The 24,963-nt window shown below is 40.8% G+C and overlaps 1 protein-coding gene and 1 pseudogene across 3 annotated transcripts in view; both read left to right on the forward strand.

The window, feature by feature from the left end:
- Window positions 1–24,963, forward strand: part of Zzef1 (zinc finger ZZ-type and EF-hand domain containing 1) — a 125,774-nt gene that overhangs the window by 88,787 nt on the left and 12,024 nt on the right. For all 3 annotated transcript variants that reach the window (XM_077800513.1, XM_026393916.2, XM_026393917.2), the window contains 15 exons: window positions 1,077–1,354; window positions 1,974–2,148; window positions 2,758–2,890; window positions 8,804–9,003; window positions 10,622–10,741; window positions 12,606–12,797; window positions 13,783–13,883; window positions 15,316–15,451; window positions 15,544–15,903; window positions 17,354–17,497; window positions 18,698–18,866; window positions 19,030–19,128; window positions 19,594–19,759; window positions 23,958–24,111; window positions 24,715–24,786. In XM_077800513.1, the coding sequence (XP_077656639.1) occupies window positions 1,077–1,354; window positions 1,974–2,148; window positions 2,758–2,890; window positions 8,804–9,003; window positions 10,622–10,741; window positions 12,606–12,797; window positions 13,783–13,883; window positions 15,316–15,451; window positions 15,544–15,903; window positions 17,354–17,497; window positions 18,698–18,866; window positions 19,030–19,128; window positions 19,594–19,759; window positions 23,958–24,111; window positions 24,715–24,786 (2,499 nt within the window). The remainder of the gene's footprint in view (window positions 1–1,076; window positions 1,355–1,973; window positions 2,149–2,757; window positions 2,891–8,803; window positions 9,004–10,621; window positions 10,742–12,605; window positions 12,798–13,782; window positions 13,884–15,315; window positions 15,452–15,543; window positions 15,904–17,353; window positions 17,498–18,697; window positions 18,867–19,029; window positions 19,129–19,593; window positions 19,760–23,957; window positions 24,112–24,714; window positions 24,787–24,963) is intronic.
- Window positions 5,528–6,030, forward strand: LOC113186443 (cofilin-2 pseudogene; annotated as a pseudogene).

Raw genomic sequence — 24,963 nt, forward strand, 5'->3', positions numbered from 1 at the left:
ACTCTTGAGCATGATTCCTGGGAATGCCTTCCTCAACCCATCTGTACTCTGCTGTTCCTGATATGGAAACTCTTTGCCCCATGCTTGGGCTCTGACTGCAGCCCACACCAGCCCAGTCCTTACCTAGATGCTTTCTTCATTCTTGGACACCAGCACCCCCACAGGCTGCCCCTTCAAGGGCATGCCTTCTTGAGAATCATTTTTTATTTCTGAGAACATTTTTTGTTGTTGTTCTTCGGTGCTTTGTTTTCATATTATACACATAGTGCCCTCTTGAATCACCCTGTAGATAACAACTCACAACGTGCTCCCTCTTGGTATATAAACCTAGAGAGAGAGAGAGAATGAATCATAAATTCATTCCAATCCCTGTAATTATCATTGTAAACCACAGGCTCTTTATCTAAATGGTATTTATAATGAAGAATTTAAAACAAAGTAAGTTAATGGGCAGTATTTATTTATTTTTTTTAAAAGAGAGAGAGAGAGAATTTTAATATTTATTTTTTAGTTTTTGGCAGACACAACATCTTTGTTTGTATGTGGTGCTGAGGATCGGACCCGGGCCACATGCATGCCAGGCGAGTGCGCTACCGCTTGAGCCACATCCCCAGCCCCAAATGGGCAATATTTAAAGAAAGAAAAATGACTTTAAAATTGCTAATTTGTTTTACATGTGTTACATGTTAATGTACTTAGAAAAAGGTTGAAAGGCTATTCATTAATCCGTTAATAGCTGTTATCTCTTGGACATTAGTGAAGGGGCAGATTATGGAAAACATTAATTTTTGTGTATTTCTGAGTTATTTAATTATTTTACAATGGACATATCAGGAGGGGAAAACATCCAAACATTTAAGTTTACTTTTTAGGGTAAAGGAATTGGAAAGTAGGACCATAAGATGATACTCAAGAATATTTATTTTACAATTGATCATACACGTGCCATTTATGAAAGCTACTGCATAATTCTTTTGGCACTAGGCCAGTTGTAAATAATACTCAAAGGGGATGAAGAGTTTATCTAGTCTGGTTGCGTGGATCCTCTACTGAAGAGCTCTCCCCTTTCTTGGCAGGGTCCCACAGTTCCCTTGATAGACCTGGAGCACGTCCTCCCACTCATGTTTCAGGTTGTCATCTCCAATGCAGGCCACCTGAATGAAACCTACCACCTCACCCTGGGTCTTCTTGGCCAGTTAATCATCCGTCTTTTACCAGCAGAGGTAGATGCCGCAGTGATCAAGGTTCTCTCAGCCAAACACAACCTGTTTGCTGCAGGGGACAGTGTCATTGTGCCAGATGGCTGGAAGACCACCCACCTACTCTTTAGCCTGGGAGCTGTATGTCTAGACAGGTAACCTTGGTTCTCACTCACCCGCCACCCCCACACCACTCACTGTGGTGTCCATTTAGGTCAGAGGACTGACTGGTGATACATTTTAGGTGCTACAGTGCTATTGTCTGAGAATTTCCTTTGGCCATAGAATTGGTTTAATGGAAATGCTGTCATTCCACATTAAACGGCTGAGCCTCAGCACTGCCTGCTGATTTAACACTCTGATGATTCATATTCTGGTGTATTTTTTCCTGAGAGCATTAAATGTAGGTCTTGGGGTTAAAAATCTATTTCCTATGAAAGGAACATAATACCAAATTTGAAAAACAGAAATGAAGAAAAAAAGTCAGCCTAATTTGCACCATATTAATACATCAGCTATTTTAGTGTATTTACTCCTGAGCCATTTTTCTGTGTGTAAATGTGAGTATGCATGTGTGCATATGCACAGGTGACTTTATTTATAGAGATTTTTGAAACCATGCTTGTAGGCTACCAACCAGCATCATTCTGGTAGTTTTAAAACTAATTAATGAGTAGCCCTTTGCCTCTGGGTCTGCCTTGGAGTATAGTGAGCTGTAACGGGTTGAGTTTGGAGCCTTGTGCTCTGCCACCTAATGGAGCTCTTGCCTTCCAGCCGGGTGGGCCTAGACTGGGCATGCTCCATGGCCGAGATCCTGCGGTCACTCAACAGTGCCCCTCTGTGGCAAGACGTCATTGCCACCTTCACAGACCACTGCATCAAGCAGCTGCCTTTCCAGCTGAAGCACACCAACATCTTCACCCTGCTGGTGCTGGTTGGCTTCCCTCAGGTATAGCAATCAAAGGTCTGCTCACCCCCTCCAGTCCTCATCATGCTTATCAAAGACTCTGTGACATATATACATACTGGTATATTTTTCAAGATTGTGGGGTGGGGTGGTTTGTTCAACTTGCTTTTTTTTCTTTGTGTGTATGTGTGTGTATGTGTGTGTGTGTGTGTGTGTGTGTGTTCTGATGGTGCCAGGGATTGAACCCAGGGCCTCACACTTTCAGCTTGTATTTTTAAGTTTAACTATTTGATTCATTATACTAACTGGTAATTGGCTTTGAGTAATGAATAACTGTAATGTATTAAATTACAAAGAACGTCAAAAATTGTCTTTCCCTCTGGCATTTATCTTGATCTCATTTCTAATCTTCATGTCTCTCAACTGACTGAGACAAAGAGGGCTATAAAAATATGGCATGTCAGCAGGGGCAAATCAATTCTGTGCTAGGCATGTGCGACATCCTTTGGACTTAGAGATAAAAAGAGCCGTATCCTTAAGTGCTTTTTGAAGTCTGAGGCACAAGAAAAAGGCCTGAATTTGTCCGTGAATACTCTTTCCTGTCTCAATGTGCTGTTGAGTTGCCTTTTCTGTCTCTCTCTCATGTTTTAGGTTCTTTGTGTGGGGACCCGATGTGTTTATATGGATAATGCCAATGAACCCCATAATGTGATCATCTTGAAGCACTTTACTGAGAAGAACAGGGCTGTGATTGTGGATGTCAAAACTCGGAAAAGGAAAACAGGTTTTCAACATATTTACTTTTTCTAAGAATGGAATAAATTGTCTAATCCTTGCATGCCCTAAAATCAATGAAGATATTATGGTTCTTTCCCCTGCATATGACTTCTTTAGAAAGCAAGTTCCCAAGCTACTTTTTCTTGATCTCTGAAATAATGTGATAGAACATAATTTTGAAGGCCCCTTTCCATGCTATAATTTTGTGCATATAGCTCTATTTTTTCAATTGGACAAATATTTAGGTTCTGAACATTTCATTTTACCATTTGCAGGTATCATTTGCTTTCTTATGGGTAATTTTAACATAAAGCCAGGTGACTGCACATTGAAGATTATGTTGGTATCAGTATGACTTTTCATTTTGTTTTACTTAAAATATTACAACTTACGTTCTTTTGACTTAATTTTCAAACCCCAAACAGTATGGAATATCTAACCATTATGTTCTCGGTTCAGCTTCTAAAGTAATCAGCTTTCTCCTCATCTTTAGCACTAAGCAGTGCCAGTGTTGTTTCTGAGCTTTTTTAGAATATGTTTTAGTTGTAGTTGTTGATGGACCTTTATTTTATTTATTTATTGTTATGTGGTGCTGAGGATTGAACCCAGTTCCTTACATATCCTAGGTAAGCACTCTACCACTGAGCTACATTCCCAGTACAATTTCTGAGGGTTTTTTCGAATATGAATGAATGTTCAGTAGTTCTCCAACCATTTGTTGAGCAAACTGTCCTTTCTCTATTGAGTTATCATGGTACCTTTGTTAGAAATTAATTGGCTTATATGCATATATCTATTCATGGATTCTATTATGTTTCATTTTTCTCTATGTCTGTCTTTTACACCAGTGCAACACTCTCTTGACTATTTTAGGTTTCTACTGAGACTTGAAATCTGATTCTTTAACTTTGTTCTTCTTTTGGAAAATTTCTTTGGCTCTTCTAGATTTTTGCCTTTCTACATAAATTTTAGAATCAGATTGTCATTTTGTATTAAAGAAATTGCTGGTAATTGACTGGCATTGCATAGAATCTATAGATCTACTTTGGGAAAATTGACTTCAAACTCTGAGTTTTTTTGATTTATAAGCATGATATATATCTCTCCATTTATCTAGGGAATAAATTTAAACTCAGAAAATTTAGGTCTTAATTTTTGTCAGCCTGACATAGGGTATTAAACTGCCTTCTCTCATTCCTGAATTGGTAATTTGTATCTTTTCCTAGACAGACATTTATTATTTGATTTTTTTCAAAGGATTTTTTTTCCTCTTTTTTCCTTCCTTCCTCCCTTCTTTCCTTCTTCCTTCCTTCCTTCTTTTTTTCCTTTCTTCCTTCCCTCCCTCCCTCCCTCTCTTTACCAGGAGCACTTAATAACTGAACCACATCCCCAATCCTTTTTACTTTTTATTTTGAGACAGGATCTCACTGAGTTGTTTAGAGCCTTGCTAAGTTGCTGAAGCTGACTTTGAGCACATGTTCTTCCTGCCTCAGCCCCCTAAGTCACTGGGATTACAGGTGTGCACCACTGAGCCTGGCCCTCTTGTTTTCTGTTTTATTAATTTCTGCTCTGATCATTATTCATTTCTCTATTTATGCTTGTTGTGGGCTTAATTTTTTTTTTTTGCTTTTTCTGGTTTCTTAAATTGGAAATCATCACTGATTAAAGAACTTTCTTCTTTGCCCTAGCATCTTACTGCTATGAATTTCTATTTGTGGTTTTAACCATATCTCACAATTTTTGATATGTTATACTGTCATTTTCATTAAGGTCAGAATATTTTCTATTTTATAATTTCTTATTTGCTCTGTGGATTATTTTAAAGTTCTTTCTGTTATTGATTTCAAGTTTAATTCCTTTATAGTCAGAGAGCATACTGAGACTATTGCAGCTTAGTTTCGGGTTTAAAATTTGACTTTTTTGTGAAGGCTTCATGAGCACTTGAAGAAAATGAGTGTACTTTGTTGGTGGTGGAATGTCTCACAGATGTTATTTAGATCAAGTCAATTAACAGTGTTATGAAAGTCTTCCATACCCTTTCTGATCTTCTACTTTTTCTAACAATTACTGAAAAAAACTGTTGAAGTGTATTGTTCATTCTCGTTTCATTATGAAGTGTTCCTTTTTATCCTTGATGATAGTTTTTGTTTGTTTGTTTGTTTGTTTGTTTGTATGGTACAGAGATTGATCTCAGGGGCATGTGACCACTCAGCCCATCCCCAGCCCTGTTTTATATTTTATTTAGAGACGAGATCTCACTGAGTTGCTTAGTGCCTCACTTTTGCTGAGGCTGGTTTTGAACTCACGATCCTCCTGCCTCAGCCTCCTGAGCCACTGGGATCACAGGCGTGGGCTACTGCTCCCGGCAATAATAGTTCTTGTTCCGAAATCTACATTAATATTTATGTAAGCTATCCTGCTTTTTTGAAAAAAAAAAAAAGCACTTGCATGACATGTCCTTTTACTTTAAACATGCATGATTTGACATTTAAAATCAATCTCTTGGCCCACCAGGCCCACTGCCTCCTTGGGGTTACAGCTCTTGGCATGCCCCACACTCTTTTAGCCCTCTGCCTGCCTCTCCTTCTCCTCCTCCCAGAGCCATAGAAGTGGAGCCACTGCCACAGTCACAGCCACAGGCACAATGGCATCTGAAGTTACAGTGAATGATGACGTTATCAAAGTTTTTAATGATAGAAATTAAGGAAATCTAATACATAAGAGAAGATCAAAAAAAAAGAAAGAAAGAAAGCAGTTCTCTTCTGTTCAAACAATGACAAATGAAAAATAATTGTAGAGAAGCAAAGCAGATCTTGGTGAGTGACATTGGTAATACTGTGGAGGACCCCTGCACATCTTTTGTGAAGTTACCTCTGAATGACTACCAATGTGCTTTGTATGATGCCACGTACAAAATGATTCTAAAAAAGAAGATATAGTATTTATGTTCTGGGTTCCTAAAAGTGCACCCTTAAAAAATAGGATTACTTATGGTAGCTCTAAAGATGCCATTAAAAGGAATGTACAGGTATTAAACACAAGTGGCAGGTAAATTACTTGGATGATATTAAGGACCAGTCAACACTTGAAGAGAAATTGGGAGGCAATATAGTAGTTTCACTTGAAGGAAGGCCATTTATCAAATGACTATCAAGTGCCATCTGGATCTTAAGGGGTCTTCATTTCTCCAGCTCAGTCTGTTGGAGAATGTCAGCATTTGGTGTTTTTTGTTTTTTGTTTTTTCCCTTTCTACTAGGCCCTTGCAACACAATGAGTGAAAGAGAGATTTGTTTAAGCAGCCTACCAGTGATTGCCAGACTTTAATATGGTTACTTTTATGTAGAATCCACCCCCCAAAAAAAAATAAATAAATAAATAAATATAAAAATAAATAATATGAATTTCTTGTAGATAGTGCGTAGTGAAGGGGTCTTCTTTTTTAATCCAATCTGATAATGCCTGCCTTTCTCTCCCTCTCTCCCCCTCTCTGTCTCTCCACCTATCCCGCCTCTGTCTCTCCACCTATCCCGCCCCCCAGTCCAAGGGATTAAACCCAAATATGCTTTACTGCTTAGCTACATCTCCAGCCCTATTTATTTATTTTTTGAAACAGGGTCTCAATTAGTTGCTGAAGCTGGCCTCGCATTTGCAGTCTTCCCACTTCATCCTCTCTAGTAGTTGGGTTTACAGGTGTGTGTGCCACCACATCTGGCTGATCCCTATCTTTCGATTGAATTGTTTAAACTTTACATTTAATGAAGTTATCAGGTTGGTTGAGTTTAAATCTACTATCTTCTTACTTATTTTCTATTTGTCCCATCTATTCTTGGTTCCCTTTTTTCCTTCTGCCGCCTTTTGGAGTTTTTATTTTTTATTTTTTGGTACTGGGTATTGAACCCAGGGGCACATTACCACTGAGCTACATCTCCAACCCTTTTTATTTTTTGAGACACAGCCTTGTTAAGTTGCTTAGGGCTTTGCTAAGTTCCTGAAGCTAGTCTTGAACTTGTGATCCTCCTGCCTCATCCTCCCGAGAGACTGAGATTACAGGCATGGGCCATCAGTCCCCGCTTGCTTTATTCTTTTTTAATGATTCCATTTTATCTTCACTATTGGCTTTTTTAACTCTGTTTCTTTATCTTCTTTTCAATTTTTCTTTTTTCGGTGCATACTACATAAGCACCCTACCCTTGAGCTACAGCCCTATCTCTAGCCCTACTTCTTTCTTTCTTTCTCTTTTATTTTTAGTGATTTCGATTGTTCTAAGGTTTATATTGTACAATTTAAACTCATCCATAGTCTACCTTCAGATATTATACCATTTCCCAATAAAGTAAAAATATTATAACATTTATTTCCATTTCTTGCACTCATTCTTTGTGTTATTGTTGCCACACATTTTATTCTACATGATATAAATGTCACATTTTTTTTCCTTTAAAACATTAGAAACTTAAAAAAAAAAAAAATAGGTGGATGCAGTGGTGCATGCCTGTAATTCTAGTAGTTCAGGAAGATCACAAGTCCAAAGCCAGCCTCAGCAACTTAGTGAGGCCCTAAGCAATTTATCAATACTCTGTCTCAAAATTTTAAAAAGGGACTGGGATGTGGCTCAATGGTTAAGTACCCCTGGGTTCAATCCCTGGTACCAAAAAATGCATATAAATTATATCTTATGTTTAGTTACATATTTACTATTTCTAGTGTTCTTCATTCCTTTATATAGATTCCATTTTTCATGTAGTATCATTTTTCTTTGGCCTGAGAAATTTCACATAGCGTTTCTTAAAGTGGAGATTTGCTGCTACAGAATCTCTTAGTGTTCATTTTTACCTTATCTTTGAAAGATTTTTTTCTGGGTAAAAATTTCTCAGCCGAGAGTTTTCTTTGAATACTTTAAAGAGGATTTGCTCATTGTCTTCTAACAAGCATAGATTTTTGGCATGAAGTCTTCTGTCATTCTTTTTTTTCCTCCACAGTTTTTTCTTAGTGCATATAGTTGCACATATGATGGGATCTGTTACATATTCATGCATAAAATGTAATGATATAATTTGGTCTGTGTTACTCCTCAGCATACCCCCTCCCTTCCTTCAAATGTTTCTTTCTGTCTTCTCCCAGGACATCTTCACTCTATGTGGTGAGAAGACAGAATAGTTCCAGCTTTGTTTGAACTTCAGAAATTGTTATGCTTACTGCTTTTTGGTATTTATTTCTCTTGCCCTAGATAGTTTCCTTTCACATATATGCAGGTCAGTATTAGCCTAAGACTTATGAGGAACCCTCTTGAATCTCTAAAACTTTCTCCTACCCACCTCTCCCTCTCTCTGTATATTTCTTTTGTTGATATTCTGCCCCATAAATTCTAGCTGCCTTGACTTCCCTAAACTTCAGTCTCCATCTCCTCAGTTCCTTGAGATTTCTCCACTCTTCTGGGACATCTGCTTCCTGCCCTACAGCCTTGAAATTGTCTCCAGATTTCTGGTGCACTGAGGAGCTAATCTAGTTTACATCCTTTTTCTCAGGGATCTTAATCCTGTACTACCTATTGCCCAATGTTTGAAAAACATTGTTTCATATGTTTTCCTCATTGTTCTAGCTGCCTAAGTGGAAGAGTGTATCAATTATCTTACTCTGTCCATCTTGTTTGGAAGTGACAGTCTCACGTACTGTTTTTTGAAGATGACCCACTTGGCATTGTGAATTATCCCTCTTATTTGCTCAGTAGATGGGTGACCCAGTACCATTTTTGTGCTCACCTTCAAGCTGGCCTTAAATATAGTGACTACAATTGAGCCCAGGAGATTGTTTCTGCATTTCTTTTTTTAATAAGGCATATTACTCTGGAAGAGATTTGGCTACAGGAAGCATTAACTATACTTGTTCTGCCTTTCTCTTCCTGTCTGCTCTCTCTCTCCAGTGAAAGACTACCAGCTGGTCCAGAAGGGAGGAGGACAAGAATGCAGTGACTCTCAAGCCCAACTGAGCCAATATTCCCAGCACTTTGCCTTTATCGCCAGTCACCTTCTGCAAACCAGCATGGATAGCTATTGTTCCGAGGCTGTAGAAGCAACTTGGATCCTATCCCTGGCCCTCAAAGGTTTATACAAAACACTAAAGGTAATGGTGAGCCTCTTCCATTTCATAATAATTCTGGCTGTGATTTGACATCTGCAGGAGATTAACAAGGGAGAAATTCCATCTGATTTCAGTGAATGGTTAATCTTAGGATCTTGATTATTTTTAGAAATGGTTGGGGCCTTACACAAAGATAATTAAAATTTTCCCAATAGATTGGTTTTCTATGTTTTTTGTACTGTTTCATGAACTAGGGTATTATGACTTCATGAGGACATGACCTTGGCAAGTGAGAACAAAAGACTTCCAAATGGCAGCTCCTCTGGTTCATTGTAGGAGCTGGGAGGAAAAATATTGGTGTTAGCATCCTATTGGATCTTTAAGCAACAGGTTTGGTCATTGGGGTAGAAGGAAGTAGACAAGTTAATGAGCTGGGTGATATTTGGTAAACTGCTGACTAGTGTGGTCTTCTTGCCCTGGGGGGGGGGGGGGTGCTGGTGGAGAAGAGGATCTTTCAAGGATGTATTTCAGCTCACTTGGAGTTTGTAGTCCCTTGACTCTGAAGGGTATTCAGTGGTAGAACTGGTGGCAAGGTCACAGAAAGGACTCAGAAACCACAGGAGACTGGACTTACCGCCCTGGGCCAGCCTTAATTTAAGGGTTTGTAGTTGTCAGGTTTTTTGGTTTTTGTGTTTTGGTTTTATTGTTGTTGTTGTTGTTTTGTTTGGGGTTTTTTGTTTGTTTGTTTGTTTTTTATATTTATTTTTAGTTGTAGTTGGACACAATACCTTTATTTTTTATTGATTTATTTTTAATGGGGTGCTGGGGATCTAACCCAGGGCCTCGCCCATGTGAAGCAAGTGCTCTACCACTGAGCCACAACCCCAGCCCCTGTGTTTTTGTTTTTGTTTTTTTTATTCATGGCATTTATCACAATGTCTGATTGATTTCTTTGTTTACATTGTAGTAGGAACAGGAAAATAAACTCCTTGGGGGAAGAAATCTTTGAATCCTTCACTTATTAAATATTTGTTGAGCTTAGTTGCCAAACAGAACTAAGTATGTAGTAGTGAATGAAAAAGGTCCCTGCACTCACAGATCTTCCACTTTAACCATCCAGAGGCTATAAGGAGCCTGTAAAGAAGACTGCCTTGGGCAGAAAAAGCCTTCTGAAGAGATAAAATTTGAGGTAATCGGTTAGAAGTCAGCCTTGGAAAACAGAGCAGGAAGAGTAGCAAGCTCCAGACCTTACAGAGGAAGAGGCATGATTGATTGTCACGGAGCTGAAATACAACCTCTGGGGCTTTGGAGGATGAGGCCAGAGAATCAGACAGGAAGCCTTGTCGAACCTTGTCAACCATGATGAGGGGCTTGGGTTTTAGCCTCCACGGCATTGGGAAACTCTGGGAAGGTAAAGCTGAGGGATATTACATATAGTTAAATTTCAAAAATGTTTGTTGAATTAATGAATTAAAGAGTGAATGAGCAGACAGAGGGTTATAGTTAAGGTTCTTTCTACTGACTCTAGAATTTTCCCTGGAAGGTGAGTCTAGGCCACCAGAGTTGAGATTAGTCTCTAAGAAAAGCTTGCTTCTTTCCAATTGACCTTTATCTTCTTTACTCTAAAGTGGCTGTAAATCATTCTTTTTCTCTTTGACAGGCTCATGGTTTTGAAGAAACCCATGCAACCTTTCTTCAGACTGATCTGCTGAAGCTGTTGGTGAAAAAGTGCAGCAAAGGAACCGGTTTCAGTAAAACATGGCTCCTCCGGGACCTGGAAGTAAGGGACAAAGATGGCTCCTGCTACTCCTGCCTGGTGCAAGTCTACAGGCCTAGAAGCTAGAAGCAAAAGCTTGTTCTGGCTGCTTCTGCCCTGTGCACTATAGTTCTTTACAGTTTTTAAAACTCTGCCTTGTTTCTGTCTTCCCTTTTGGAATTAGGAATTATGACACCTGTCCTCCCCTGTCAGGGAAAATGAATTTGATGTTTGTTCAAAGAACATTGAGAAGTATATTATGGAAGCACATAATTGACCATTATATCATGTAATAAAGTGTGCCCTTGAATTATTATGTCCCTTTTAAAAAAGTTCCTTGAGCTAATCAGTTTCTATATTTGTTCTCACTTATGTTTATTTTATGAGGGATTTCAGTTTATAATTTAATTTTATTGCTTTTTCCCTGAGGCCTTAGATTTTTCTTAGTGGAGTTACTGTGGTTCTCTGAGGACTTTCTGTGCCAAGTATGCACTCCAGGTGCAGGCACAGCTGCTGCTGCAGCAGGGGTAGTACACCTGCCACCCTTGGTGGCACAGAGACCTGAACTGGAAAAAGTTATTCTGAGTACCAGAGGAGGTTGGCTTAGGGTTAAGAAAATATGCTAAAATATGAGAGAGCATTTTTTTTTCCAATTTAAAAATGGGAAAGAGGGCTGGGGTTGTAGCTCAGTCGTGGAGTGCTCGCCTAGTGTGTATGGGGCCCTGGGTTCAATCCTCAGCACCACATATAAATAAAATAAAGGTATTTTGTCCATCTACAACTTAAAAAATATACATTAAAAAATGGGAAAGTTTTACCATTTATTTTATTTGTTTATTTATTTGTTCTTTTTAGTTGACATGACAGTAGAATGTGCTTTGACATATCATACCTGGAGTATAACTTCCCATTCTTATGGTTGTACATGATGTGGAGTTACACTGGTTGTGTATTCTTATATGAACATAGGAAAGTTATGTCTGATTCATTCTACTGTCTTTCCCATTCTCATCCTCCCACTTTCCCCCATATGAGAAAGCATTTGAACTCTGAATCTTAGAGAATGTTTTAGAGTATTTTTGTTACTTAAACAATAGAACCATACTGCAGAAAATTTTAAAAATATAAAGGGAAGAAAAACTCCAGATTTCACTTTCAAACACAGCTACCATTAGCATTTTGTATATTTCCTTCTAATTTTTTTCCTACATATCTGTAGTAGAAATACAAATTTATATTGCACAATTCATATACTATTCAAATAAATTGAGGTCATATGACAGGCATTTTTCTCAGTTTCTATGCAGTTTTCATAGCTACAATTTTGGGCTTGACTTTGACATACTGAGGATTGAACCCAGGGCCTCATACATGCTAGGCAAGTTCTTTACCTCTGAGCTACATTCCCAGCCCTATAATCACTGTTTTTGATGGCTATATATGATACAGGAAGGTGCTTTACAGTTTTTGGTTTGGTTTGGTTTGGTTTTTGCCCTTATTGATTCTTCACTGACTGTATTTTGAATAGAACGTTTTACATATTTTATACTCTTCCTAAAGATGAATTACTGGGTCAAAGAATATGAACATTTTTATAGCTCTTTACAGTTTATCAGAACAAGTTTTGAAAGATAATATCAGTTTACACTGTCATGGAAAAGTTAATAAACTTCAGAACCTCCATGGTTGTTATTAGCATTTCTTCGATTTCAAGTGCAATTGAACACTTTTTCATGTATCTGTACTAATTTTACATGTTTTATGTGAATTATAATGTCTTAAAAAGTTAAGTAAAATATTTTCTCCCTTTACATGGTTAAAGAACTGTGTTGTCTTCTCACCCACTGAATATTACCTTTCTGCCCTACCTGATTTCCTCTCCATGTAGATTCTGTCCATCATGCTGTATTCCTCAAAAAAGGAGATCAGCACTCTGGCTGAACATGGAGAACTTGAACTGGATGAGCGAGGGGACCAAGAGGAAGAGGTGGAACGACCAGTCAGTAGTCCTGGAGACCCAGATCAGAAAAAGCTAGACCCTCTGGAAGGCCTGGATGAGCCCACCAGAATATGTTTCTTGGTATGTTCTTGGGTTATTGTGCAGATGGAGCATGGCTTTGGAGGTGTGGGTTCTTTTTGGTACAGGCTAAGCTTTAGCCTAAACATGAAATGCTTCAGTCTCATGTCCTGAGAATTCACTTGTTAAAGACTCAGTCTACATGTTATGCAGAATTGATCCAGAAAAATGGAAAAGTGCCAAAGAAATAGTTTTAAATGTTTTTAGTTGTGGACCCAAAAACTGTCAATCCTCTCTCCCATAAAATACATATTCAATTTTACATATGCTTACAAAATTTTGCATGTAATTTCCAGAATAAATAAAGCCCCAAGGCCTATCTATGAACTCCCAAATGATAGTCTCTTTCCCCTTCTCAGAAATACTCTTACTTTCCCACATTAACTACTTTTGTTTGGAATGATGTGAAATGAGTGGAACTTGGACTTCAGAGAGTCTAACTATATGAAGAGTAAGCAGAGAGTGCAGAATATATACCAGAAAAACAGTGTTTAAAAAAATCTCAAAAGAAAGTATAGTTGGGGCTGGGGTTGTGGCTCAGTGGTAGAGCACTTGCCTAGCATGTGTGAGGCTCTGCATTCGATTATTAGCACAGCATATAAATAAATGAAAATAAAGGTCCATTGACAATTAAAAAATAAAAAAAATAAATAAAGTATAGTGCTTAGGTTTGTGTGCTGGTTGTCAAACCTGAGTATGGGACAGCTACAGAGAAGCTGGCAGGGAATGACGAATATTAACTATTAGAATTGTGTGTTTTGTTGTCATCATCTTTTCTTTGAATTTACAATAGTAATGTAAATTTTATAGTTCATGTTTTAATGCTTTATAATTTTATGTGCTTTTTAAAATTACCTATATAATATTCTTCAATCATAACCTGTAGTAACTTTTGAGATATGGTTTTTATCCCTTCTAATTTCAGATTCTCACTAACGTGTTGAAACACTGCTCATTGTTTCTCTTTTGCTTCCTCCTATGTCTTTAGATGGCTCATGATGCCCTCAATGCCCCTCTGCACATTCTCCGGGCCATATTTGAGCTGCAGATGAAAAAGACCGATTCTTTCTTCCTGGAAGTTCAGAAGAGGTAAGGGACATTTAATTGCACCACAGTGTGCCAAGTGAGACAGCAAGTGAGGGTAGGAGGATGAGCCAGCTGCTAGTGGGATCCAGAAAGAAGCCCTACCAGGCCAGGCTCAGGAAGGATGCTGGGTTGTAGTTCTTTTTGGAGTCACATGAAAGGTAACTGTGCTGCACTGCATGGATCACCAAGAAGAATGTGGTTGGCTTTCTTGGAAAAGGATACCTATGCAGTCTGCCTCTTAGAGCAAACCCATTTTATGGATGCAGTCACTGGGCTGTCTTTCATATGTGACCCCAATGAGCCGACAGTACAGAGGAGGCATTTTTGCTCAAAAGGGGTTTTTTTGGTTTTGGATTTGGTTTTTCACCATTATAAATTATTTTCCTGGCTTTGTCTCAATGGTGATTATATAATTAATAATATTCCTTTCTCTTGGCCAAGAGGTTCAGAGGTTGTTCATGGGCTTAGCTCGTCAATTTGTTTAGAACTTCATGTATCTGCAATCTGATCTCCTCCTCTATCTCCAGATCCTAATTTTAACTTCTTGAGTGTGTGTGTGTGTGTGTGTGTGTGTGTGTGTGTGTGTGTGTTCACACATGCACATGCATACATATGTGGTCCTAAAAATGAATCCCAGGGCCTCACTCATGCTAGGCAAGCACTCTACCACTGGGCTGCACCCCCACCCCTTTGACTTCTTATTCTAGTTTATCATAAATTCTAATTTAATTTTTTATTCATGTTTCTATTCTATCATATATCTCTTTTTTATATATTGCCTTAAGTCCTTTGTGAGATGAAGCAGAGGCTATGAGACGATGACTGTCAAGGATAGTTGAAGCTGCTATAACTTAAAAAGCAGGAATATTACAGATCAAGACAAATAGAATTTTTATTTCATGTAACAGTCCAGGGTTGGTGACAGTTCTGCCCCATAAAGTAATCTAGTGATCCCAAGGGTGTTATCCTCATGTGTGTAATCAAAGCTAGCTCATTCTCACCATCTCTGGGTCCATTTCAGAAGAAAGATAAGAGGGAGAGAGAGGAGCACATCTTTAGTCCAATTGTTTGAGGGTAGTCTCTGGATGGGGCACAATACCTCACTCTCCTCCAGTTGGCAAGAATCTAGTTGCATGTACATCAAGCTGCTGGGGCTGGACACCGTGTCTCTAGCCGGGTGACTGGGTCTCCTGCTAGAATTCCAGGGAACCTTGTTTCTAAAAGAGAAACAGAATAGATCCTGAAGGATAGTTTTTATCCTCTACACACATGAATGAATAAATGCTGACTTCAATATATAGAATATAGAGAGTAATACTGTAATTGCATACTTACCAGAAAATAGTCCTGATAACATTCTGACAAATTTGATTACAGGTGAAATGCTTGTCTTTGTACATTTGATGTACCCAACTTTATGTATTTTTCCCTTCAGGTTTGATGGAGATGAGCTCACCACAGATGAAAGGATACGGTCTCTGGCTCAGAGGTGGCAGCCCAGTAGAAGTTTGAGACTGGAAGAGCAGAGCGCCAAAGCTATGGATACAGACATGATTATCTTGCCATGCTTGGTATGTCACTCACCTTGGGAACAAAGTGTCTGCACCCCCCTCCCCCACTGTGAAAAGGCCAGACCTTTGTAACAGTGGTCTTGGCTTTGTAGTCCTGGCCTGCACGCTGCAACCAAGCCACTGCTGAATCAAACCCTGTGACCCAGAAGCTGATCTCCAGCACGGAGAGCGAGCTACAGCAGAGCTACGCCAAGCAGCGCCGTAGCAAGAGTGCTGCCCTCCTGCACAAGGAGCTGAACTGCAAGAGCAAGAGGGCTGTCCGGGACTACCTCTTCCGAGTGAATGAAGCCACAGCTGTCCTCTATGCCCGCCATGTGCTTGCCTCCCTGCTAGCCGAGTGGCCCGGGCATGTGCCCGTGAGCGAGGACATCCTGGAGCTAAGTGGTCCTGCACACATGACCTATATTTTGGATATGTTCATGCAGCTGGAGGAAAAACACCAGTGGGAGAAGGTAGTTAAACATATTAAGCTTATGCACTCATCCTCCAGGCTCTGCCCTTTCCTCCCTATCTCAGTGGCCCCTGTCTCAGTTTGGATAGGCTTCTGGAGTTAGTTCCCGACAGATATGAAGCAGCAAAGATAGAGTCACTGTTGATTCTCCCATAGATTGACTTGGAGCAGAGTTTACGATCTAGCACAGACTTGATGCCCAGAGAATGTTGGCAATAGAGGTCCCATGAAACCTGCCTGGGTTCTGCCTCTGTTGTTTACACCTACACATCATACAACTCTCCTAGGTAGTCTTTGTTTTTTTCTTGTCCCGGAGTCTCACATAATGCAAAGTCCAGAGGACAGGGTTAATGAGGACTCTCTGGTAGCCTGTTTCCATGATACAGGAAGACAGAGGTTTTTGTCTTCTGTTTTAAAGCATCATTTCTAGAATGTCAACTCAGGTCAGATGCTCTGTTCATACCTGTGTTACATCATGACCCCAGATATCATAGGTAGAGATCAAGCCAGAGCGGCTTTGCCAAGACTCCTGGCCTCTGGGTAGCAGAGCTGGAGTCTCACCAGGGTCTCTGCCATTCTCTGAAGTCCAATTCTCTAATCTTAACTTTCAAGCTGAAGGCCATTTTCTGTTGTTTTTAAACTAAGTCTTCAATTTGTTTTTTAAAGTAATGCTGAGTGAGAAGCCTCTCTTCCACTTCGTACTACCTAGAAGCAGAGAACCCAACATAGCAGAAGACACCCTGGCCTAGAACTCAGCAGCCCTGGCTACTTCTTTCAGCTGAATCAGAAAGTTTTGTCACCATCTTTCCATTTCAAGTGCAGAAATCTCAAGTCACATTTAGTACTTTTCCATTCTATCCCCCTGGCCTACATTCACGTGGTGTCTTCTAACCCTTAGTTCATCCATCTAAGAATACCACCAGTTTCTAAGTCTCTTCTAGGTCATCTGCCAGTGACACAGCCCTGGAGATGCTTGCAGTTCTCTAGTTATATTTATTTTCTGGATACAAGGGAACTATTATGCCCCTAGTAGTCCTTCTCTTGGACATGTCCTTCCTCCATTCATATCCTGTGGAGCTCCTCACTCTATACTTCATCCTGGCCATTAATCACTGTGTGCTGGAATTACTTAACCAGAGGTTCCTCTACCTGCTCAGCTAGTATCTCTTTGGGGGCCAGGATCATCTCTGATTGGTTTTATTAGTTCTTTCAGACTTCTTAGAAGTAGCATTATTCTGAAAAGACTTCAGTATTTTGATTTACAGCAGAGACCTGGTTGAATTAAAAGTGGCCAATGGGTTGGTTTTTGCGGGGAAAGGGTGGCAGAGACTTGTTTTGGATCCAGGATGATGCTAAAACCTTTGAGTGGACCTTGGGCCAAGGTAGGCTCTCCCTCCTTCCTCCTGAGGCCATTGGCAGGTCCTGCCCTTAGTTGCCTTGTGTCCCACCAGATCCTACAGAAGGTGCTGCAGGGCTGCCGAGAGAACATGCTGGGGACCATGGCCCTGGCTGCCTGCCAGTTCATGGAGGAGCCAGGAATGGAGGTGCAAGTGAGGGAATCGAAACACCCCTATAACAACAACACCAGCTTTGAGGTATGGCCTAAGCAGTTCCCTCACGTCCTCCCTCAGTAGCTCTTCCCTTCATAGCCCTAACAAAGAAAGTGCTTCCTTTTGCACCCTGCTGTCTCTTCTCTGAAGCTAAGTCTCCCTTCTCCTCACCTTCCTTGTCTTAGTAGGGGGAAAATGGCTCCCTGGCTCCAGGAGGGAGTTTACTTTTTCCCACACAAGCTCCTCAGAGTAAATCCTTGGCTTCTGGTGGCAGTGAGTGTGTGGCTCTAGTTTAGCCTTGCTCTTCGACTGTCTCCTGGAGACCTGGCCACACCTTAGTGACTCCAGCCCCATTTTTAATTACCAGAACCAAAAAGCCTCATCTTTTCCACCCTTAATTTGTATCTAAACAGAGAGAGAGGAATTTGGATGAATCAGGGGTGGGGTAGCCTCAATTATTCTCAACAATAGCACGTGCCATTTTTCAGCCCTTTAGAAATGCTGGAGTTGGCAAGACCTAAGCTTCTGAGTGGAAAGCACCCTACAGCAACAGGGTGGGTGCCGAAAGCTGGTTTAAAACTCACCTGCTGCTCAGCTGAGATGTTGTTTTGCAGTAGTCCACCTCACCCTCTCCATCCAAGCTTCTTCTTTATTGGGCTCCATTCCCACTCCCCAGACCTCACAGAATCTCTGATCAGCCACCAAGTCATGCCCAAAAGAGTATCATACTGTCTTCCCTGTATCCCCCCAACTGTCTTCTTCTTCTGTGGGGTTCCTGCTGCTGCTCCTTCCTGACTCCCCACCTCTGGTCTGGCCCCAGCCCAGCCTGTCTCTAAGCAGTTGTAGAGTGACCCTTCCTTAGTCAAGACCAAGGCTTTCTCCTTTCTAAGGCACGCCCTGCTGTCCAAAGAGAGCCTGAAGACGCCAGACCTTTCCAGTGCTGCTCCTTTCCTGAAGACTCCCCCAGTGTGTTTATGTGCCCCTTTCTCCTGATAAGTTTCTCCTTTGTCTTTGTTTTTCACAACAATCTGACCACCCCTACACTGGACCCTTTTCTGCCTGTCCTGCTGTGCCCTACCCTGTACCACACAGTGGTCTTTGTGTTCTCCATGTCCCAGCTGGACTGAGAGCCCCTGGAGGGCAGGACTCTGACTTACTCATTCTCATACCCCCAGTTGCAGTGACAGTCACAGTGGTACCCAGTGGTCAGTAATGATGGAAGCATTCTTTGTCACTCCTCCCTAGGATAAAGTTCACATTCCTGGTGCAATCTACCTCTCAATCAAATTTGACCCTCAGTGCAACACAGAGGAAGGCTGTGACGAATTAGCCATGTCTAGCAGCAGTGACTTTCAGCAGGATCGACATAATTTCAGCGGGTCTCAACAGAAATGGAAAGATTTTGAGCTTCCAGGTAGTAAAAAAATACTCTTCACATGAAGGCTTTAAATGTAATACTGAGAAGGGAAATTATTGGAGGATTTCAAATTGAACTTAATACATTCATTCGAAACACCTCAGTTTCCATTCCCTGTTGCTCCTGTTTCCTGATGTATCTTTGATTCTTTGTGACCCAGGAGATACTCTGTACTACCGATTTACCTCTGACATGAGCAACACTGAGTGGGGCTACAAATTCACCGTGACGGCTGGACACCTAGGACGATTCCAGACAGGTGTGTGCTCTACTCTTTCCGTTCATATGATTTGCTGGCCAGGACTTTCTGTAGCTGTTAGTGGCATCGTGAACTTTAAAGCAAGTACTTTTCTCTAAGGCTTCCCAAAGGTATCTCACAAACTTCATGCCTGCCTTTCTTAGATATGATATGTTTAGCTAGTTGTAAACGTGAATGGTCAGATAAAAGAGCCATCTGTTGGGACCAAAATAAGACTCTGGTTCCCTTGGAATTGCCAAGACATTTTGTAAAAAATGATAAACTGAGAATGTTGTTCCTGTTTTTCCTGTTATTTTTACAAAAAGCTTAGTTTCAGCTAAAATTTTAATGATCACAATTATTTTATCCTATTTATTAAAACCTGTGCAGTTTATAAAATATTATTTTTATAAAATGTATAATTCTTGATGTACTTAATTGTTAGAGTTGGTTTTTAAAATATTTGTGTTTTGGGGGATTGGCCAGGGTTCGAGATTTTGAAGCAGATGCTGTCAGAAGAAAGGGTCGTGCCTCATCTCCCATTGGGCAAAATTTGGGAATGGCTGGTGGGCGTTGCTTGTCGCCAAACTGGTCACCAGCGACTAAAAGCCATCCACTTACTTCTGAGGATTGTGCACTGTTGCACCCACAGGTAGGCTCTGAGTCATTTGTTGGCCATATGGATTGCAGATGTCTCCCCCCACCCTATGGCTTGCTTTTTTCTCTCTGTTGGTAGTGTCTTGATAAAAAGGCTTATGTAATTTTAATGTCTTCCATTTCATCTGTCATTTCCGTTAGTGCTTTGTGTATCCTGTTTAAATAATTTTTGCCATACTTAAAGGTCATGAAGATATCTCATGTTACCTTCTAGAAGCTTGTTTTTCCTTGCATACTTTGCTCTATAGTCCACCATACAAGTCTCCACTTGTTCTTCAGAGACCACTTTTTCCCTCACCCGCTTGCAGCACTACCCTTGTCCATACATGCATATGTCTATTTCTGTTCACTCTTGTTTCTTTGGTCTTTTGGCTATCCATCTGCCAGTATCACACTGTTTAGATTATAGCTTTATAATAGAGATAACAGAGTTACATATCTAAGAGTATAAATCCTTCGCTTAGTTCATCTTCATGATTATTTTGAGTTTTTTGGTAGCAGGGATTGAACCCAGGGGGAGTTAACCACTTAGCCACATCCCCCGCCTTTTTCTTTTTTTTTTTTTTTTTTTTTTTGAGACAAGGCTTTGCTAAATTTCTGAGGCTGACTTTGAACTTGTGATTCTCCTACCTCAGCCTCCTGAGCCACTGGGATTACAGGTGTGTGCCACCATGCCCAACTGTCTTGGATATTTTTTTTTTAATATTTATTTTTTAGTTGTAGTTGGACACGATACCTTTATTTTATTTATATGTGGTGCTGAGGATTGAACCCAGGGCCCCGCATGTACTAGACAAGCACTCTACTGCTGAGCCACAACCCCAGCCCCTATCTTAGGTATTTTTAACCTTGTGCACTTCATTTTACAATCAGTTTGTTAATTTCTTCATGTGCTTCCATACCTGCATATACATACACACACACACACACACACACAGACACACACACACACGAGCACGCACGTACATTTTCACACATGCATACCTATCTCACCTAAGGAATTTTTTTTTTTTTTTTTTTTTTTTTTTTGCAGTACTAAGATTGAACTCAGAGCTTTCACATGTGAGGCAAGCACTCTATCATTGAGCTATACCTCAAAGCACCCTAATAAGATATTGATGGACTCTATAGATCAATTTGAGGAGAATCAAGTCCTCTAATCCACAACCATTATATCTTCCGCCATATTTAGTTCTTCATAATATATCATAGTTTTCTTTTTTTAATATTTATTTTTTAGTTGGACACAATATCTTTATTTATTTATTTATTTTTATGTGGTGCTGAGGATCAAACCCAGGACCTCACATGTACTAGGCGAGTGCTCTACCGCTGAGCCACAACTCCAGCCCCTCATGGTTTTCTATGTAGACAACTTGCACAACATTTTTTTAAAATTTATTTCTAGGGTTTAATGTTTTTGATGCTATTATAATTAATAATTTAAACTTACTTTTGTTTTTGCTGAAATATGCATATCTCAGCAAAAGACTAAACAAATTGATATATATTTATATATTGCCCTAATATCTAGTAACCTTGATAAATTTTTTGTTTGTTCTTTTTTTGTGGTACTGGAGATTGAACTGAGGGGCACTCCACCACTGAGCTACTTTCCCAGCCCTTTTTGGTTTTTATTTTGAGACAGGATATTGCTAAGTTGTCCAGACTGTCTTGGACTTACAATCCTCTTGCCTCAGCCTCCCAAGTAACTGGGATTACAGGTGTGTGCCACCATACCTAGTTTAAATTTTTTTATTCTAAGAGTGAGTGTACATGTAGATAAAACATTGCTCAGTCATGTTGTGTACATTTTATATTTAATTCTTAGAAACAGTTTTTTTTTAAGAGAGAGGGAGAGAGAGAAGAGAGAATTTTTAATATTTATTTTTTAGTTCTCGGCGGACCCAACATCTTTCTTGGTATGTGGTGCTGAGGATCGAACCCAGGCCGCACGCATGCCAGGCAAGCACGCTACCGCTTGAGCCACATCCCCAGCCCTAGAAACAGTTTTTTGCCTTTTACACTAGCTGGTACCTCCAATATAATGTTGAATAGAAGTAGGAATTGCAGGCATTATTTGCCTTATTCTTCCTCTCACAAGAAAGGTGATGGACCCCCATCTGTTAGGAATTCCATTTTCCTGCATCTTTCTGTCATTTTAAAGGCATATAGACATATAGAATGCTAGCCAAAATAGGCTGATGATATTTGGAATAAAAGGTTGTCTTCTGTTGTCATATAGAGTTGCTGTTTCAAAAAAACTTTATTCCCACTGAGGTTGTAGTCCAGTGATAGAGTGCTTGCCTCGCATGCATGAGGCACTGGGTTCAATCCTTAGCATCACATAAAAGTAAATAAAAATAAAGATATTGTATCCATCTACAGCTAAACAAAATTAGAAAAAAAAAAACTTTATTCACTGGACAGGGTGACACATACCTGTAACGTTACTCAGGAGACTGAGGCAAGAGGATCACAAGTTTGAAACCAGCCTCAGCAACTTAGTGAGATTCTAAGCAATTTAGTGAGACCCTGTCTCAAAATAAAATTTTAAAAGGCTGGGGATGTAGTTCAGTGGCAAAGCGTTTACATAGCATGCATAAGGCCCTGGGTTCAATTCCCTCTATCACCAATAAATAAATAAATAAAGGCTCTCCAATTCAGGTAAGAGAAATGACAGCTCATGAAGTCAGCCATAGGGTGGTGTCAGGGAGGGAGAGAGTGAAAGCTAGACATGGTTGCTGTTACCTCCATGTCCTCATATGCAGGCATCAAAGTTCTCTTAGCCCCATGTGGACTTACAATGAGAGCTATTTGGGTGAATATATCTGTAGTCTGCAGTCTGGCAGAACCGTCTTTGCAGGTCTTTGCCAATTTTCTTCCAGTGGAGACACTCCTGCACTCCTCGAGGGAGCTCCCAAGATACCTTGCCACCCTTGGCTGTTTGCTCCTTAGAAAGTTAGAGATATGCTGGCCTGTGAGCTTGGCCTAAAGGCCAAACCAGAGAGGTATCCCTAGGGGAGGGAGGCCAGACTAGTTGGGTGCCTTTATCTCACATTCCTAGTGCTTTCCTAAAAATTAGCTGGAAAGTGTCTCTATAAAGTCTGGGATGTGACTCAGAGGAAAAACAATTATCTAACATGCTTGAGGCCCTGGGTTCAATCCTCGTGCTGAAACCAACAACAAAAAAAGGAAAAGACACTGTCCGTATAAATCAAATTAAATTGCATTTTCCTGTTTGCTTATTCCTCTGAGGGAAAACTGTTGACTTAAGATACCACTTAAGTGGACAGAATTCTTTTTCAAGTCATAAGAGAAAAGGCAAAATCATTACGTGTGTGTGTGTGTGTGTGTGTGTGTGTGTGTGTGTGTGTGTGTGAGAGAGACAGATAGAGAGAGAGAGAGATCATATAGTAAGCCCCAGAATATTACTGATTTTCTGCTTTTCTCTGAAGAATGCTGAGCTAGAATCACAGCACACCCACCACTGAAACACAGGCCCTGGATTCTGTTCTCCACAGGGGTCTGAAAAGGACTCTGCTTTTCTTAGGCGCTCTCTTGTTGAGCAACCTTGCAAGCAAATTTTCTGTGTTTTACAAGCCTAGCATCAAAATAATGGTTGCTGTCATGATATTTTAAGTAGTTCTGTTTTTCACTTTTAAATTATCTTTTGTGTGTGTGGTGTTACATCTTGCTTTCTTTCACTTAACATTTGTCTTCAGATTTTCCCACTGTCATTGGAAAGTCTTCCCTACAGTCATTTTTAAAGATGCACACAAAAAAAAAAAAATCAATAAGAGAGCTCATGTATAATGGCATAATTTGGCGTGAACATACTTTATATACAGAATTACGAAAAATTGTGCTATGAATGGATAATTATGAATGTAATGCATTCCACTATTGTCATGTATGTAAGAAATTTTAAAAACAAACAAAAAAAAGATGCACAATATAATTCTAGTCAACATACTTCAGGCTCTCCTGTTGCCTTGGGGTCGGTTTTAAGTTCTTTGCTTTTCCCTCTTTGCTGTTGGTGGCAGCTATTTTGGAGGGAGTGTGGGTGGGACTGATTTATGATAGCTGAACCAGGAGTGGGAGAAAGGGTCTGAGCCGCAGTTGCCACCAACTGTCCACTGTGGTTTGCCTGGTCTTCAGTTATCCAACCCTGTTTTGGACTCCCCCTGCAGTGATCTCTGTGACCTTGCACTGTTGAAGCCACTGTGGCAACTCTTTACCCACATGGAGTACGGCCTGTTTGAGGACGTGACCCAACCTGGCATCCTCCTCCCCCTGCATCGTGCCCTCACTGAGCTCTTCTTTGTCACCGAGAACCGCGCCCAGGTGAGGGTCCGGCCCACCTCTAGCCCCAAGGCCTAGGCAGGGAGGATGGTGCTCCATGTGTTTTTCCCCCTCTACTACTCAGGGCAGGACTCGGGCCATAGCTCAATTCTGGGCCACTGGCTGTCTGGCAGGCCTGTATAGGGAGGCCAGCTTGGGCCTCAGTCTGGGCCCTCTCCTCTCCCTAGTCCTGGGAAGCCCTCAGGTCAGCACTGGATTGCTTATTTTGTCTGGCCTAAAGCCAAAGGGGGAGGGAGGGGTACCACCTTGGACCAGCCCTTGACAACAAGAGAGTTTTGGAAAATCAAAAGAATGGAGTGGGTTCCTCTTCCTCCTCTTCTCTCTTCCCCTGGGCACAATAGATTCATTGAATGTGCAAGATGAAAGGGCCTTTCAGAGCCTTTACCTCTCCCCCTCAGTCAGAAGAGACTGACCTGAGGAGGGGGATCCCTGCCTCAGGGCAAGACTAGCCCTGGAACCAGCCCCTGGCCTCTCCAGTCAGTTTCTTTCCATGGCTCTAGAGCAAGTGGGACTTCTGTTTCTTGGGTGGGCTTTCCCTTCATCTGGTCGTGCTGCCCTTGCTCACTGGCCGTGCTTTCTCCACAGGAGCTTGGCTTGCTGCAGGAGTACCTGCTGGCCTTAACCACGGACGATCACCTTCTCCGCTGTGCAGCACAGGTACCTCCTTTCCCCTAACAGAGCTGTCCCTGAGGCCGTGTCCCTGTGGTGGACATCATGATCCTACCATTGCCAGGGCAGACTGTCGTGCCCTAGGCAACAACTACTAACTTCCTGCAATTTACAGAGCTTGGTTCCAATTCAGTCCCTTCCCTCTGGTGCTCAGAGAGAGCAGGC

The sequence above is a fragment of the Urocitellus parryii genome, chromosome 7, assembly GCF_045843805.1.
Source record: "Urocitellus parryii isolate mUroPar1 chromosome 7, mUroPar1.hap1, whole genome shotgun sequence".
NCBI classification, from domain to species: Eukaryota; Metazoa; Chordata; class Mammalia; order Rodentia; family Sciuridae; genus Urocitellus; species Urocitellus parryii.